Source organism: Palaemon carinicauda, chromosome 36 (genome assembly GCF_036898095.1).
Source record: "Palaemon carinicauda isolate YSFRI2023 chromosome 36, ASM3689809v2, whole genome shotgun sequence".
Classification (NCBI taxonomy): domain Eukaryota; kingdom Metazoa; phylum Arthropoda; class Malacostraca; order Decapoda; family Palaemonidae; genus Palaemon; species Palaemon carinicauda.
In genome coordinates this window covers 69,779,630-69,795,377 of record NC_090760.1, presented here as the reverse complement: position 1 = coordinate 69,795,377, position 15,748 = coordinate 69,779,630, and the positions used below count along the sequence as shown (strand labels likewise).

General features: G+C 39.7%; 1 protein-coding gene across 1 annotated transcript; it reads right to left on the bottom strand.

The window, feature by feature from the left end:
- Positions 1–395: 395 nt before the first annotated feature.
- LOC137628678 (mucin-4-like) lies at positions 396–1,838 on the bottom strand. Its single transcript, XM_068359829.1, has one exon. The coding sequence runs from the start codon at positions 1,836–1,838 to the stop codon at positions 396–398; it is 1,443 nt and encodes a 480-aa protein (XP_068215930.1).
- Positions 1,839–15,748: the final 13,910 nt, after the last annotated feature.

The window sequence follows — 15,748 nt, the reverse complement described above, 5'->3', positions numbered from 1 at the left end:
GGCTCGCAGTGTAAATCCGTCCATTAGGCGAAACTTATCCGGCTAGCGTTGGATGGGGAAAACGCCCCTTACTCCAAATAGCTTTGTTTTGAATCTGTTAATGCCGCCATGTTGCGGTCGGTTTTGAAATCGTTTTTTTTTATTTTTTTTTTTTTATTTTCTTTGGGTTCTTTTGTTTGTAGGCTGTTTTCATGGATATGTATATATACGGTATACATACCTTACTGTATATATATTTTTCCCTGTTGGGGTCCCTGGGCTTACAGCATCCTGCTTTTCCAAATAGGGTTGTAGCTTAGCAAGTAATAATAATAATAATAATAATAATAGTAATAATAATAATAATGTAATGATAATAATATTAATAATACCTGAACTATTCAAAGTTACCCATACTAGGTTGGTTTGGTGTGAGCGATCAGACGGAAATCTCCCACCATCTTCAATCCGCATTGGGAGTGATTCATGCAGCACTGAGACTGGTTGTGGGTTGCTTCGTGCAGCACTGAGACTGGTTGTGGGTTGCTTCGTGCAGCACTGAGACTGGTTGTGGGTTGCTTCGTGCAGCACTGAGACTGGTTGTGGGTTGCTTCGTGCAGCACTGAGACTGGTTGTGGGTTGCTTCGTGCAGCACTGAGACTGGTTGTGGGTTGCTTCGTGCAGCACTGAGACTGGTTGTGGGTTGCTTCGTGCAGCACTGAGACTGGTTGTGGGTTGCTTCGTGCAGCACTGAGACTGGTTGTGGGTTGCTTCGTGCAGCACTGAGACTGGTTGTGGGTTGCTTCGTGCAGCACTGAGACTGGTTGTGGGTTGCTTCGTGCAGCACTGAGACTGGTTGTGGGTTGCTTCGTGCAGCACTGAGACTGGTTGTGGGTTGCTTCGTGCAGCACTGAGACTGGTTGTGGGTTGCTTCGTGCAGCACTGAGACTGGTTGTGGGTTGCTTCGTGCAGCACTGAGACTGGTTGTGGGTTGCTTCGTGCAGCACTGAGACTGGTTGTGGGTTGCTTCGTGCAGCACTGAGACTGGTTGTGGGTTGCTTCGTGCAGCACTGAGACTGGTTGTGTTGTGGGTTGCTTCGTGCAGCACTGAGACTGGTTGTGGGTTGCTTCGTGCAGCACTGAGACTGGTTGTGGGTTGCTTCGTGCAGTACTGAGACTGGTTGTGGGTTGCTTCGTGCAGCACTGAGACTGGTTGTGGGTTGCTTCGTGCAGCACTGAGACTGGTTGTGGGTTGCTTCGTGCAGCACTGAGACTGGTTGTGGGTTGCTTCGTGCAGCACTGAGACTGGTTGTGGGTTGCTTCGTGCAGCACTGAGACTGGTTGTGGGTTGCTTCGTGCAGCACTGAGACTGGTTGTGGGTTGCTTCGTGCAGCACTGAGACTGGTTGTGGGTTGCTTCGTGCAGCACTGAGACTGGTTGTGGGTTGCTTCGTGCAGCACTGAGACTGGTTGTGGGTTGCTTCGTGCAGCACTGAGACTGGTTGTGGGTTGCTTCGTGCAGCACTGAGACTGGTTGTGGGTTGCTTCGTGCAGCACTGAGACTGGTTGTGGGTTGCTTCGTGCAGCACTGAGACTGGTTGTGGGTTGCTTCGTGCAGCACTGAGACTGGTTGTGGGTTGCTTCGTGCAGCACTGAGACTGGTTGTGGGTTGCTTCGTGCAGCACTGAGACTGGTTGTGGGTTGCTTCGTGCAGCACTGAGACTGGTTGTGGGTTGCTTCGTGCAGCACTGAGACTGGTTGTGGGTTGCTTCGTGCAGCACTGAGACTGGTTGTGGGTTGCTTCGTGCAGCACTGAGACTGGTTGTGGGTTGCTTCGTGCAGCACTGAGACTTGTTTCATGCAACGCAGGGTCTGGTTCTGAGAGGTACTTTATGCAGCACTGAGACTTGTTTCATGCAACGCAGGGTCTGGTTCTGAGAGGTACTTTATGCAGCACTGAGACTTGATCCGAGGTGTTTCATGCAACGCAGGGTCTGGTTCTGAGAGGTACTTGATGCAGCACTGAGACTTGATCCGAGGTGTTTCATGCAACGCAGGGTCTGGTTCTGAGAGGTACTTGATGCAGCACTGAGACTTGATCCGAGGTGTTTCATGCAACGCAGGGTCTGGTTCTGAGAGGTACTTGATGCAGCACTGAGACTTGATCCGAGGTGTTTCATGCAACGCAGGGTCTGGTTCTGAGAGGTACTTGATGCAGCTCTGAGACTTGATCCGAGTTGCTTCATGCAACGCAGGGTCTGGTTCTGAGAGGTACTTGATGCAGCTCTGAGACTTGATCCGAGTTGCTTCATGCAACGCAGGGTCTGGTTCTGAGAGGTACTTGATGCAGCTCTGAGACTTGATCCGAGGTGTTTCATGCAACGCAGGGTCTGGTTCTGAGAGGTACTTGATGCAGCTCTGAGACTTGATCCGAGGTGTTTCATGCAACGCAGGGTCTGGTTCTGAGAGGTACTTGATGCAGCTCTGAGACTTGATCCGAGTTGCTTCATGCAACGCAGGGTCTGGTTCTGAGAGGTACTTGATGCAGCTCTGAGACTTGATCCGAGTTGCTTCATGCAACGCAGGGTCTGGTTCTGAGAGGTACTTGATGCAGCTCTGAGACTTGATCCGAGTTGCTTCATGCAACGCAGGGTCTGGTTCTGAGAGGTACTTGATGCAGCACTGAGACTTGATCCGAGTTGTTTCATGCAACGCAGGGTCTGGTTCTGAGAGGTACTTGATGCAGCTCTGAGACTTGATCCGAGTTGCTTCATGCAACGCAGGGTCTGGTTCTGAGAGGTACTTGATGCAGCACTGAGACTTGATCCGAGTTGTTTCATGCAACGCAGGGTCTGGTTCTGAGAGGTACTTGATGCAGCTCTGAGACTTGATCCGAGTTGCTTCATGCAACGCAGGGTCTGGTTCTGAGAGGTACTTGATGCAGCACTGAGACTTGATCCGAGTTGTTTCATGCAACGCAGGGTCTGGTTCTGAGAGGTACTTGATGCAGCTCTGAGACTTGATCCGAGTTGCTTCATGCAACACAGGGTCTGGTTGTGAGGTGCAGCATTATAAAAAACTGACACTTGCTGTGAGTTGCTCCATGTACCACTGCATCTGGTTCTGGGTTTCTTAATGCAGCCAATCAGTGCCAAAATACAACGGGAGAATCAGGTTCTGGGAGAGTGTCCGGGCAGGGAATCGTTGCAGTCTCTAAAATGTTTAAAAAACTTCCAGAAGGCTCAAATCACTAGCAGTTCTTTCTTTAGATAGCTTCAACAACGTTTATAACGCGCCCAGAAGTCTCAAATCACTAGCAGTTCTTTCTTTAGATAGCTTCAACAACGTTTATAACGTGCCCAGAAGTCTCAAATCACTAGCAGTTCTTTCTTTAGATAGCTTCAACAACGTTTATAACGCGCCCAGAAGTCTCAAATCACTAGCAGTTCTTTCTTTAGATAGCTTCAACAACGTTTATAACGCGCCCAGAAGGCTCAAATCACTAGCAGTTCTTCCCTCAGAAACGTTCTGCAACGTTTACAATGCTTCCAAAATGCTCAAATCACTAGCAGTTCTTTCCTCAAATACCTTCTACAGCGTTTACAACGCTTCCAGAAGGCTCAAATCACTAGCAGTTCATTCCTCAGATAGCTTTTACGTTTACAATGCTTCCAGAAGGCTCAAATCACTAGCAGTTCTTTTCTTAGATAGCTTCTACAACGTTTACAATGTTTCCAGAAGGCTCAAATCACAAGTAGTTCATCCCTCAGATGACTTCTATAACGTTTACAATGCTTCCAGAAGGCTCAAATCACTAGCAGTTCTTTTCTTAGATAGCTTCTGCAATGTTATCAACGCTTCTAGAAGGCTCAAATCACCAGCAGTTCTTTCCTCATATAGCTTCTACAACGTTTACAATGCTTCCAGAAGGCTCATTTCACTACCAGTTAATTCCTCAAATAGTTTCTACAACGTTTACAACGCTTCCAGAACGCTCAAATCACAAGCAGTTCTTCCATTAGATATATTCTACAGCGTTTACAACGCTTCCAGAAAGCTCAAATCACTACCAGTTCTTTCCTCAGATAGCTTCTACAAAGTTTACGACTCTTCCAGAAAGCTCAAATCACTAGCAGTTCTTTCCTTAGATGGCTTCTACAATGTTTACGACGCTTTCGTGAAGGTTCAAATCACCAGCAGTCCTTTCTTTCGATGGCTTCTATACGTTTACAACGCTTCCAGAAGGCTGAAATCACAAAAAGTTCTTCCCTCAGATAGGTTTTACAATGTTTACTATGCTTCCAGAAGGCTCAAATCACTAGCAGTTCTTTTCTTAGATTGCTTCTACAAAGTTTACAATGCTTCCAGAAGGATCAAATCACTTGCAGGTCTTTCCTCAGATAACTTCTACAATGTTTACAATACTTCCAAAAGGCTCAAATCACTAGTAGTTCTTTCCTTAGATAGCTTTTCCAACGTTTACAACGCTTCCAGAAGGCTCAAATCACTAGCAGTTCTTTCCTCAGATAGCTTCTACAGTTTATAACGCCTTCAGAAGGCTCAAATCACTAGTTCTTTCCTCAAATATCTTCTACAACATGTACAACGCTTCCAGAAGACTCAAATCACTAGCACCTCTTTTCTCAGATAGCTTTTAAAACGTTTATAATGCTTTCTGAAGGCTCAAATCACTAACATTTCTGTTCCTTTGATAGCTTCTACAATTTTTACAACGCTTCCAGAAGACTCAAATCACTAGCAGTTCTTTCCTCAGATAGCTTCTACGACGTTTATAATGCTTTCAGAATGCTCAAATCACAAGCAGTTCTTTCCTTAAATGGCTTTTACAACGTTTACAATGCTTCCTTAAGGCTCAAATCACTAGCAGTTCTCTCCTCTGATAGCTTCCACAACGTTCACAACGTTTCCAGAAGGATCAAATCACTAGCAGTTCTTTCCTCAGATAGCTTCTACAACGTTTACAATGTTTCCCGAAGGCTCAAATTTTTAGCAGTTCTTTCCTTAGATAGCTTCTACAACGTTTACAACGCTTCCCGAAGGCTCAAATATCTAGCAGTTCTATCCTTAGATATCTTCTACAACGTTTCTAGAATGCTAAATCACTGGCTACAACATTACGTGCACTCACTGTACAGCATCTCCAAATTTTACAACTCAAATCACTGCCAGTTGCACAATGGCATCAAAGTTCCAAGACGTTTGACAGAAAGTAATTGGCTTTGGAAGTGACGACATCTTTTTCGCTCGATGCAATCCAAGTCACCCAGATCTATTCTTCGTCCAACTTCTTCCTGGAAGAGTATTGCTCAATACAGATGTTGCACAAGCTCGAAGATGTTATTACGAGAAGATTCCCAAAGAAGATTCTCTCTTAATGGCAGTTTCCACTTATCAATTTCACTCAAAGAGTTTTAACGCTCGTCGGCCATCGCATGTGTACTCATTAACGAGATTTTTAATGATCTATTGTCCCGATGTTTACCAGCAATTAAATCGCGGGTCGTCATTAAAATGGGACTAAAATCACTTAACGCCCTCGCTTCGTCACAAATAATATGGTCATTAATGGTATCAGCGCCCGAAAAATAATCGTATAATGCCGTCCTTATGCATGAAGGTCATAAAGCCCTGTTTGCTCTCTCTCTCTCTCTCTCTCTCTCTCTCTCTCTCTCTCTATTATGTTCGTAAGCCCTTTTTTATAAAACATGCCTCTGTGTCACCTAACCTTCGTCCATTTCTATTCAGTTCCCCCTACACATTCTCTCTCTCTCTCTCTCTCTCTCTCTCTCTCTCTGGCAATGCCTTATAATTAATTTTACACACACACACACTATATATATATATATATATATATTTAAATACACACACACATATATATATATATAATATATATATATATATATATATACATATCGTGACAATTGTGTACCGGGTTGTCAGCCGACTGTGGTAGATGTCAACGAGGATAGGAGTCATGTGGATCAGAGCTTCATACCAAAATGACACTAATCGGAAATCAGTAGATTGCCACTAGAAGGATACACCCATCCCCTCTCTCTCTCTCTCTCTCTCTCTCTCTCTCTCTCTCTCTCTCTCAGAGAAAAAGCCCCGAGGCTCTGTTTACTCTCCAAATTTCGTCACAACAAAGCATGGAGGGTGCCTATGTCGTCCTAGCCATTGAAAAGTTTGTTGGTGAAGGAACTCGTCCTCTCCCTCACGCTCTTCCAACCTCCCTCCCTCGTCCCCTTCCTCCCTCCCTCCCCCCCTTCCTCCCTCATTATCCTCCCGTTTTCTCCCCCACCCCTACGTGTTTTTTGTCGGCGACTGCCTTTACGTAGGGAAACAAATGAAGAGCGATAAGCGTGCGTGTCCACCGCATAAGAACAAGAGGTTTTTTTAATGCGTTTTGTTTTGTTTGTTAATTGTTTGTGTGTATATGCTTAGCTGTTTGTTCTGCTTAGGCTTTTCTCTTTGGGGCGTTGCTTTTGTGAAGGATTTCTAAGCGTATTGATGAGAGGACCGGCTTGTTTTACCCTCGATGTAATACCACTAATGATAAGTAATTTTTCGGAATGAGAACACTCTACGGTTATGGAACGCCCTAATTCGAAAATGAAACACTAGTTTTTAATTATATTTATAATAAATCTGTGTAGTTATACCACATCTATTAGAATTTTTTATATGACAAAAACTCTTATTTAATTTTAAAATGTATATTGTGTTTCGTGAATTAACTTAATATAGATGTTAAAATTACATGATTTGCACATAATTATATATATATAGATTTCATGTTTTATTAAATGTACAAAATATTATACACATTAAACGAAACACAATTAGAAATATAGAAACACATAGCATTTTCTATGTAGTTTTAGTTTCCCACTGGGGGTCCCGTTTGCAAGGCCTGTGGTCGATTCCCCGTCTTCCGCTGACCAGTCGACCCATATGTGAATAGAAGATAGCGTCATCTGTAGTCATAGCTAGGGTATGAGGCTTGCAACCCCACCATCAAAAAACTTGTATATATATATATATATTATATATATATCGCTCTCTAAGTGGAGATAGCTTAACGTGTATCGCCATGACCAGCAAAGCTGTACTAACTAGGGCCACCCCTACTAGGTTGGTTTGCTGTGAGCAATCAGACAAAAATCTCCCACCATCACCAATCCGTAGTTCACGAGTTCAATGGTTTAAACTAATGGCCAAACCCTAGATATGAATAAGAACATGTCCGAGGACTTTGTCCTGCAGTGGAATGGAAATGGCTACATTTGTTGCTGTTCTTGTAGTATATATATATATATATATATATGTGTGTGTGTGCGTGTGCGTGTGTGTGTATGTGTTTGTTGACCTTATCAGTTCTTTACCTAATTAATTATCCTAATTTAGAATAGTATTGCCATATTTGAGGTGTCTTTTTTTTCCCATTTCGATAAGATTAAGACTAAGACAATTTCTCTCTCTCTCTCTCTCTCTCTCTCTCTCTCTCTCTCTCTCACTCTCTCTTAAATGTACTGTTTTTATCTGTGTTCTTCTAAGTTCATGACAAGTCTTCATCCCGTCTACTACCGAGCTCTGGAATTCTATTTTTACTCATGTTTTCCCAAAAACTTTCTTGATTTCTTTGATTTCTGTATTCTAAAAGATTTAACGAGAGAGAGAGAGAGAGAGAGAGAGAGAGAGAGAGAGAGAGATAAAATGCATGGGAGAGAGAGAGGGGAGGTTAAAATGAAGGAGAGAGAGGGAAAAAAAGCAAGATAATACCGTGAGAGAAAGAAAAATGCAAACAGAAAGAGAAAGAAAGAAAAACAGTTATAAACAGAGAGAGAGAGAGAGAGAGAGAGAGAGAGAGAGAGAGAGAGAGAACGAATTAAAAATGGCAGGATATAAACAGAGAAAGTAAGAAAACACAATGAGAAAGAAAGATAAAAACATAGAGAGTGAGAGAGAAAGAGTAGATGTATCAAAGTGAGAGTAGAGAGAGAGAATTAAAAATAGCAGGATATAAACAGAGATAGAGAAAGAAAACACAATGAGAGAAAAGAAAGATAAAAACTTAGAGAGTGAGAGAGAAAGAGTAGATGTTTCAAAGTGAGAGTAGAGAGAGAGAGAGAGAGAGAGAGAGAGAGAGAGAGAGTTAAAAATATAAACAGAGAAAGAGAAAGAAAACACAATGAAAGAGAAAGAAAGATAAAAACATGGAGAGTGAGAGAGAAAGAGTAGATGTATCAAAGTGAGAGTAGAGAGAGAGAGAGGGGGGAGAGAGAGAGTTCTGTTGCGCGCAAACGCATTTTTATAGATTCCAAATCGGATTGTTCTGAGGTGCTTCTTAAATATAGACTTTTATCTGTTTTAATTAATTTTTTCCCTTTGATTTGGTTGTTCTGAGAGAGATGTCTCTCTCTCTCTCTCTCTCTCTCTCTCTCTCTCTCTCTCTCATTCTGTTTGCATTTTTCTTTCTCTTTCATTGTTTTATCTTTCTTTTTTCCCTCTCTCTCCTTTCTTTAACTTCCTCTCTCTCTCTCTCTCTCCTCTCTCTCTCTCTCTCTCTCTCTCTCTTTTTTATTTCTTTCTCATTCTGTTTGCATTTTTCTTTCCTCTTTCATTGTTTTATCTTTCTTTTTTCCCCTCTCTCTCTCCTTTCTTTAACTTCCTCTCTCTCTCTCTCTCTCTCTCTCTCTCTCTCTCTCTCGTTAGATATATATATATATATATATATATCATCATCATCATCATCATATCCTCCTACGCCTATTGACGCAAAGGGCCTAAGTTAGATTTCGCCAGTCATCTCTATCTGGAGCTTTTAAATCAGTACTTCTTCATTCATCTCCTCCTTCTCGCTTCATAGTCCTCAGCCATGTAGGCCTTGGTCTTCCAACTCATCTAGTGCCTTGTGGAGCCCAATTAAATGTTTGGTGAATTAATCTTTCTTGGGGAGTGCGAAGAGCATGACCAAGTCATCTCCATCTACCCCTCACCATGATCATCTACTTATGGTACTCGAGTAATCTCTCTTATAGTTTCATTTTAATCCTGTCCTGCCATTTAACTCCCAATATCCTTCTGAGGCCTTTGTTCTCAAATCTACTAAATCTGATGGAGATTGTTTCATTGTCCTACCATGACTCATGTCCATAGAGTAACACCGATCTCACTAAACTGATATATAGTCTGATTTTTATATGTAATGTCAGGTGATTTGATTTCCAAATTTTACTCAACCTAGTCATTGTCTGATTTTCTTTTTTCAATCTTTCATTGAATTTCAATTCTAAAGATCCTGTATTAGATATCATAGTTCCTAAATATTTAAATGATTCTACCTCATTAATCCTTTCTTCTTCCAATGATATTTCATCTTCCATTGTATACTCTGTTCTCATCATCTCTGTCTTTCTTCTATTTATATTGACCCCAACCTCCTGTGATATTTCATGTAATCGGGCATTCTGGTAAGCAAGCATTGCAAATCCTGCGATGTTCTGCTAATAAGGATAGCATTAGCAGCATACTCTACGTCAGCTAATTACCTATTACAAATCCGGTCCAACTTTTCCATCCATCTACAACTGTTCTTTGCATTGCAAAATCCATTAGGAGGATAGACAACATAGGTGACAACACATTCCCTTGGAGTACTCCACTGTTCACTGGAAATTCCTTTGATGGGACTCTACTAACATTAACTTGACTCTTACGATGCTCATGAACAGACTCAATCAAATTTACACACTTAAGAGGAATTCCATTATAACGCAGGACTCTCCACAAAATTGGCCGGTGCACACTATCAAAGGGTTTTTCATTCTCCACATTTGTCATCAAAAATCGACTTCTATATTCTACGCATTGCTGTACAACATGTATTAAAATGAAAATTTGGTCAGTAAAACTCCTACCTTTTAGAGATCCTGCTTGTTCATCTCAGCTTGACCTCAATCTTTGCAAATTAAATCAGATTTCAAGACGTGTCTAGAAGCAGTAAATATATTTGAGCATAGAATTTTTTTTATAATTCTATAATTATAGAAGCAAAAAAATATATTCAAGAGGGGGTAAATATATTTGCGAAAACATTCTACGGAATGAAATAGTGAATATGATTACAAATGGTGAATAAACTCGATAAAAACATTTAGCAGTCGTTTGAGGAGAAAGGATTTTGAAAACTTTTCTTCATTGAACCAATAGAGAGAGAGAGAGAGAGAGAGAGAGAGAGAGAGAGAGAGAGAGAGAGAATCCTCCCCCTCCCCTATCCTTTGAGAGGGGTTAAGGGGTAGAGTAGGGGGTGCCCCGAGATAACTGCTTGGAGGTTAAATTATAGCGAACGTGTGTGGCAGCACACACCGCATTCAATTGTGTAAATAATAAATTATTTCGAAGTATAGCGGTCTCCTCCCCTTCCCCAATACCTCATCAGTCCCCTCCCTATCATCCCCTCTCTCCTATAGCCATTCCCTCCCCTTACACCCTCCTTAAAATAAAAAATAAAAAACTATTTTCATCGTAGCTGGGTCCCGCTCTCGGTACAAACCTAGGAGACTCTCAACGCTAAACCGCGGGGCGTTCATCATGGCCGTTAATCCCCGTTAAGGAGATCTGTAATTTGACCCTTACTGGAATTCTGGGGATGACAGGGGTGGGGGGGGGGAAGGGGTAGGGGGTGTACAAATAGTGGCCATCCATTATGCAACGTCTTCGCGCCAGAAGCGATAATAGTTTGAGCTCCACAATGCTACTCAATGAGGGATATGATCAATTTCAATTATACGGGAGATTATTCAGCGGGTTTTCGAAGCAGGTGGCGGCGTTCACATGGGCTTATTATCCTTCTTCGCTTTAATTAACACTTTTCGGCGCGGTTTGATATATAGACGGCTGTTCTGTGGCCGAGAGAGAGAGAGAGAGAGGAGAGAGAGAGAGAGAGAGTTACTCGGTGTAGAAAGGTTATGAATTTGGTGTGGAAAATTTTTTTAATTTTAGTGGGGATAACTCAACTTGATGAGAGGGTTTGCGTATCGCCAGGATCATGAAAACTATACTATTCTGGGCTACCCATACTAGGTTGGTTTGCTGTGAGCGATCAGATGAAAGTCTCCCACCGACACCAATTCGCACTGGCTAGCGTGGTGATGAAAACTGGCCAAACCCCAGACATGAATGAGGAAATATCTGAGGCCGTTTTCCTGTGGACTAGGAACGGCTACATTTGTTGTTGCATACAGAACTTTCTATAATTTCAAACCACACAAAGTTTTTTCCCCCATTTTTTTGAGAAGGATATTGACATCTTGAGAAATCTGGGTAAAGACCCAACTATAATCATAAGTAAACCGGATAAAGGTCATGGGATTGTAATACTGGATAGAGCTGATTATGTAAGGAAAATGGAAGATATTTTAAATGATAGGTCTAAGTTCAGAGAGTTGGTGTCGGAGGACCCCTTAATTCGAACTTTAAATATGGAGAATAAAATTAACTACAGGGTTCGTAAGTGGAAGAAGGATGGCATATTGTCAGATGAAACAGCTTCAGCAATGATGGCAACAGGAACACAACCTGGTATTATGTATGGTGCCCCAAAGATTCACAAAAGAGGTATTCCTCTGAGACCAATTCTCAGCACTATTAATACCTGCTCCTATGACCTGTCCAAACATCTAGTAACTAAGCTCGCCCCTCTCACAGCAAATGAATATACCCTGAAAAATACTTATGAATTTGTAGACTTGATTAATTCTGTCGGAGATGCAAATAACTATGTTATGTGCAGCTTCGACATTGAAAGTTTGTTCACTAACATTCCTTTAAGAGAAACACTTGAGATAATTCTTGAACAGCTTTTCCCTAACCCAAAGGACATTTTCGAAGGTTTCAGTAAAAAACAATTTAAAATACTATTAGAACTAGCTACCAATACATCCACATTCATGTTTAATAACAAGTTATAAGAGCAGGTACAGTAGATGGAGTAGCAATGGGATCGCCGTGTGGACCAACCTTGGCAAATATATTTTTATGTTATTATGAAGGGAAATGGTTGAATGATTGTCCTGTAGAATTTAAGCCTTTTTTGTACCGTCGATATGTAGACGATACATTTTTACTTTTCAAAAATTTAGATCACATAAGCCAGTTTTTTAGATTATTTAAATACAAAGCATCGTAACATAAGATTTACGAAAGAAAATGAACAGGATGATACTTTGCCTTTTCTCGATGTCTTGGTCTCTCGGAAACATAATACCTTTGAGACCTCAGTATTTCGAAAAAAAAAAAAAAACACTTTTACATGACTAAGCACTCATTATTTAAGCTCCGAACCAAAAATCTATAATTAATTCGATAAAAACATTGTTATATAGATGTTATCATGTATGTTCAACTTATCTGAGGTTTCATGAGGAAGAACATTTTCTAAAATCATTTTTTATTACCAATGGGTTCCCTCTGAACCTCTATTATAATCAAGTCAAGAAGTTTTTAGATAAAATTTACAGTCAAAATTTAACAATTCAAACAGTCAGTAAGAAAAAGTTATATGTCTCCTTTCCGTACTATGGTTATGTTTCGGAGAGACTAAGAACAGAGGTTATGAGTGTTGTGGGGAAATGTTAACCCCACATAGATTTAAAATTAATTTTTACTAACAAGTTCTCAGTTGGCTCACTGTTTAAATATAAGGAGAGTCTACCTATTCCCTTGTGTTCCGGTGTCATATACACTTTTCAATGTGCACTCTGTAATGAGTGCTACACTGGAAGCACATCTAGACAGCTTCAGTGTAGGATTTCGGAGCACATGGGGAGATTGGTACGAACCAAAATACCGTTAAGTAAGAAACCAATTTCCGCTATTTATGACCACGCATTTAAATATGGTCATGCCATTTCTAAGGAAAATTTCAAAATTACGGACAGACATAGTAACGTCAGCCAGCTGAGAATCTTGGAGTCTTTATACATTTTTAAGACAAAACCCAGCTTGAATGAGGGCTTACCTGTTCAGTTACCGGTGACCCATTGATCCGTTTGGTCTGTGGGTTGCTGGTCTGGATGGGTGGTCATCATCTCCTGTGGGTGACTAGGTATATTAGTTATAAAGTCTTTTATGTAGTTGTGTGTAATAAGTCTTTTTTTAAGGTTTTATGTTCCTTGATTGGTTGATTTTAGAGCTAGTTAATCAGTTCATGAAAGTTTATCTTCCTAACTATGTACTTTGGATGATTTTATCAATTTTATTAATTTTACATATGATAATTGCAGATAGGCTGAAGATGACATAAGTTATGTCGAAAGCTCCCGAATAAAGATGATGATAGCAGCATTGACTATTTTATTCTTACTTAAATTGCGATTCCCAAGAGGAACCCATCTATCAACTATATATATATATATATATATATATATATATATATATATAATATATATATATATATATATATATATATATATATATTGTAAAGTGACTCACGTGTTAAAAGTACTGCAAACTTGGCTGTTTTTAACAATTAAGTCACTCACTTTATAATATATATATATATATATAATATATATATATATATATATATATATATATATATATGTGTATATAATTTTTGCATTGACTTAATCTTTCAAAATATGCAAAATATACCTACAATCTTACGATAAACGTTTAGTATGACATCAACAATTTATTTCTTACAAAAGATATATTTGCCTTATTCGTCTAATAAAACATTCTAAATCTTTTTAATTATTCTAGTTTATGAATAATGATGAATAAGTTTTCATTTCAACCTAGATTCAAATCCTATAATTATCACTAATAAAGCATTGTGCCTTCACCGGTAATCAAAATTTAGTTTTTAGAAATGCAATGCGTTTTGTTATGCTTTTAAAATTGCTCTCAATTTTTTTTTTAATTAGCTTTGATTGTTAATAATTGAATATTAATGGTAAAAGTTTTTATTTTCAGTATAATTATATTCCAGCTTAAAATGACGTGTGATGCAATAAAGATTTCCCTGCAATTTTCCTCCCCAAGTATTGCATTTTTTTTTTCAGACACTATACAATACCCTATTTTTTTGCAGACACTGTATCATACAATACCTCTTTTTTGCAGACACTGCATCATACAGTAACCATCTTTTTTTGCTGAAACAGTATCATACAATACACTTTTTTGCAGGCACTGTATCATACAATACCCTCTCTTTGCAGACACTTTATCATACAATACACTTTTTTGCAGGCACTGTATCATACAATACCCTCTTTTTTGCAGACACTGTATCATGCAATATCCTCTTTTTTGCAGACATTGTATCATACAGTACCCTCTTTTTTGCTCAAACTGTATCATACAATACCCTCTTTTTTGCTGACACTGTATCATGCAATATCCTCTTTTTTGCTGACATTGTATCATACAGTACCCTCTTTTTTGCTCAAACTGTATCATACAATACCCTCTTTTTTGCTGACACTGTATCATGCAATATCCTCTTTTTTGCTGACCACTGTATCATGCAATATCCTCTTTTTTGCTGACATTGTATCATTACAGTACCCTCTTTTTTTGCTCAAACTGTATCATACAATACCCTCTTTTTTTGCTGACACTGTATCATGCAATATCCTCTTTTTTGCTGACATTGTATCATACAGTACCTCTTTTTTGCTCAAACGGTATCATACAATACCCTCTTTTTTGCTCAAACTGTATCATACAATACCCTCTTTTTGCAGACACTCTATCATACAATACACTTACAACCAGAGAGAGGGTTATTATGCAAATGTAGGTTACAAGTATCAAAACGCCAAAGGTCAAGGAGCCTAAAGAGAGAGAGAGAGAGAGGGAGAGATAGAGAGAGAGAGAGAGAGAGAGAGAGAGAGAGAGAGAGAGAGAGAGATTACTTGTTACATATAGAATGAGCAATGGCCGATCAAAAACAAGCATAATTGAGAGAGAGGAGAGGAGAGAGAGAGAGAGAGGAGAGAGAGAGAGAGAGGAGAGAGAGAGAGGAGAGAGAGAGAGAGAGAGAGAGAGAGAGAGAGAGAAATACTGCTTTTAACATATGGAATGAATAATGAACGTGCAAAAACAAGAACAATTGAGAGAGAGAGAGAGAGAGGAGAGAGAGAAGAGAGAGAGAGAGAGGAGAGAGAGAGAGAGAGAGAGAGAGAGAGAGAGAAATACTGCTTTTAAACATATGGAATGAATAATGAACGTGCAAAAACAAGAACAATTGAGAGAGAGAGAGAGAGAGAGAGAGAGGAGAGAGAGAGAGAGAGAGAAGAGAGAGAGAGAGGAGAGAGAGAGAGAGGGCTGACGGCTCCGAAGATAATGAAGACGTGAAATTTCTTTCGGGAACTCGGAGAGCAGTTTTGAACCCGTTTTAAAAGTCTAGATGTCTTTAGTATCTCATAGTTTTCGTGTGAAAATGAATATTTTTTTTATAGAAAGAACTACAAAGGTGTGTGTGTATATATATAATATATATATATATATATATATATATATATATATATATATATATATATTACATACAATCATCATCTTTGTATTTTTTTTAGATAGAAAAAAATATAAATTTTTGCAAGAAAACTAATGAAGAGATGCTGAAGACATTTAACTCATCAACATGTCTTCAGAAAGAGACTTCATGTCTTCAAAGTCTTTCGGAGCCGTCTCTCCTTGTCATCTATCGATTTTTTTCAAAATATAGCTAATAGGAG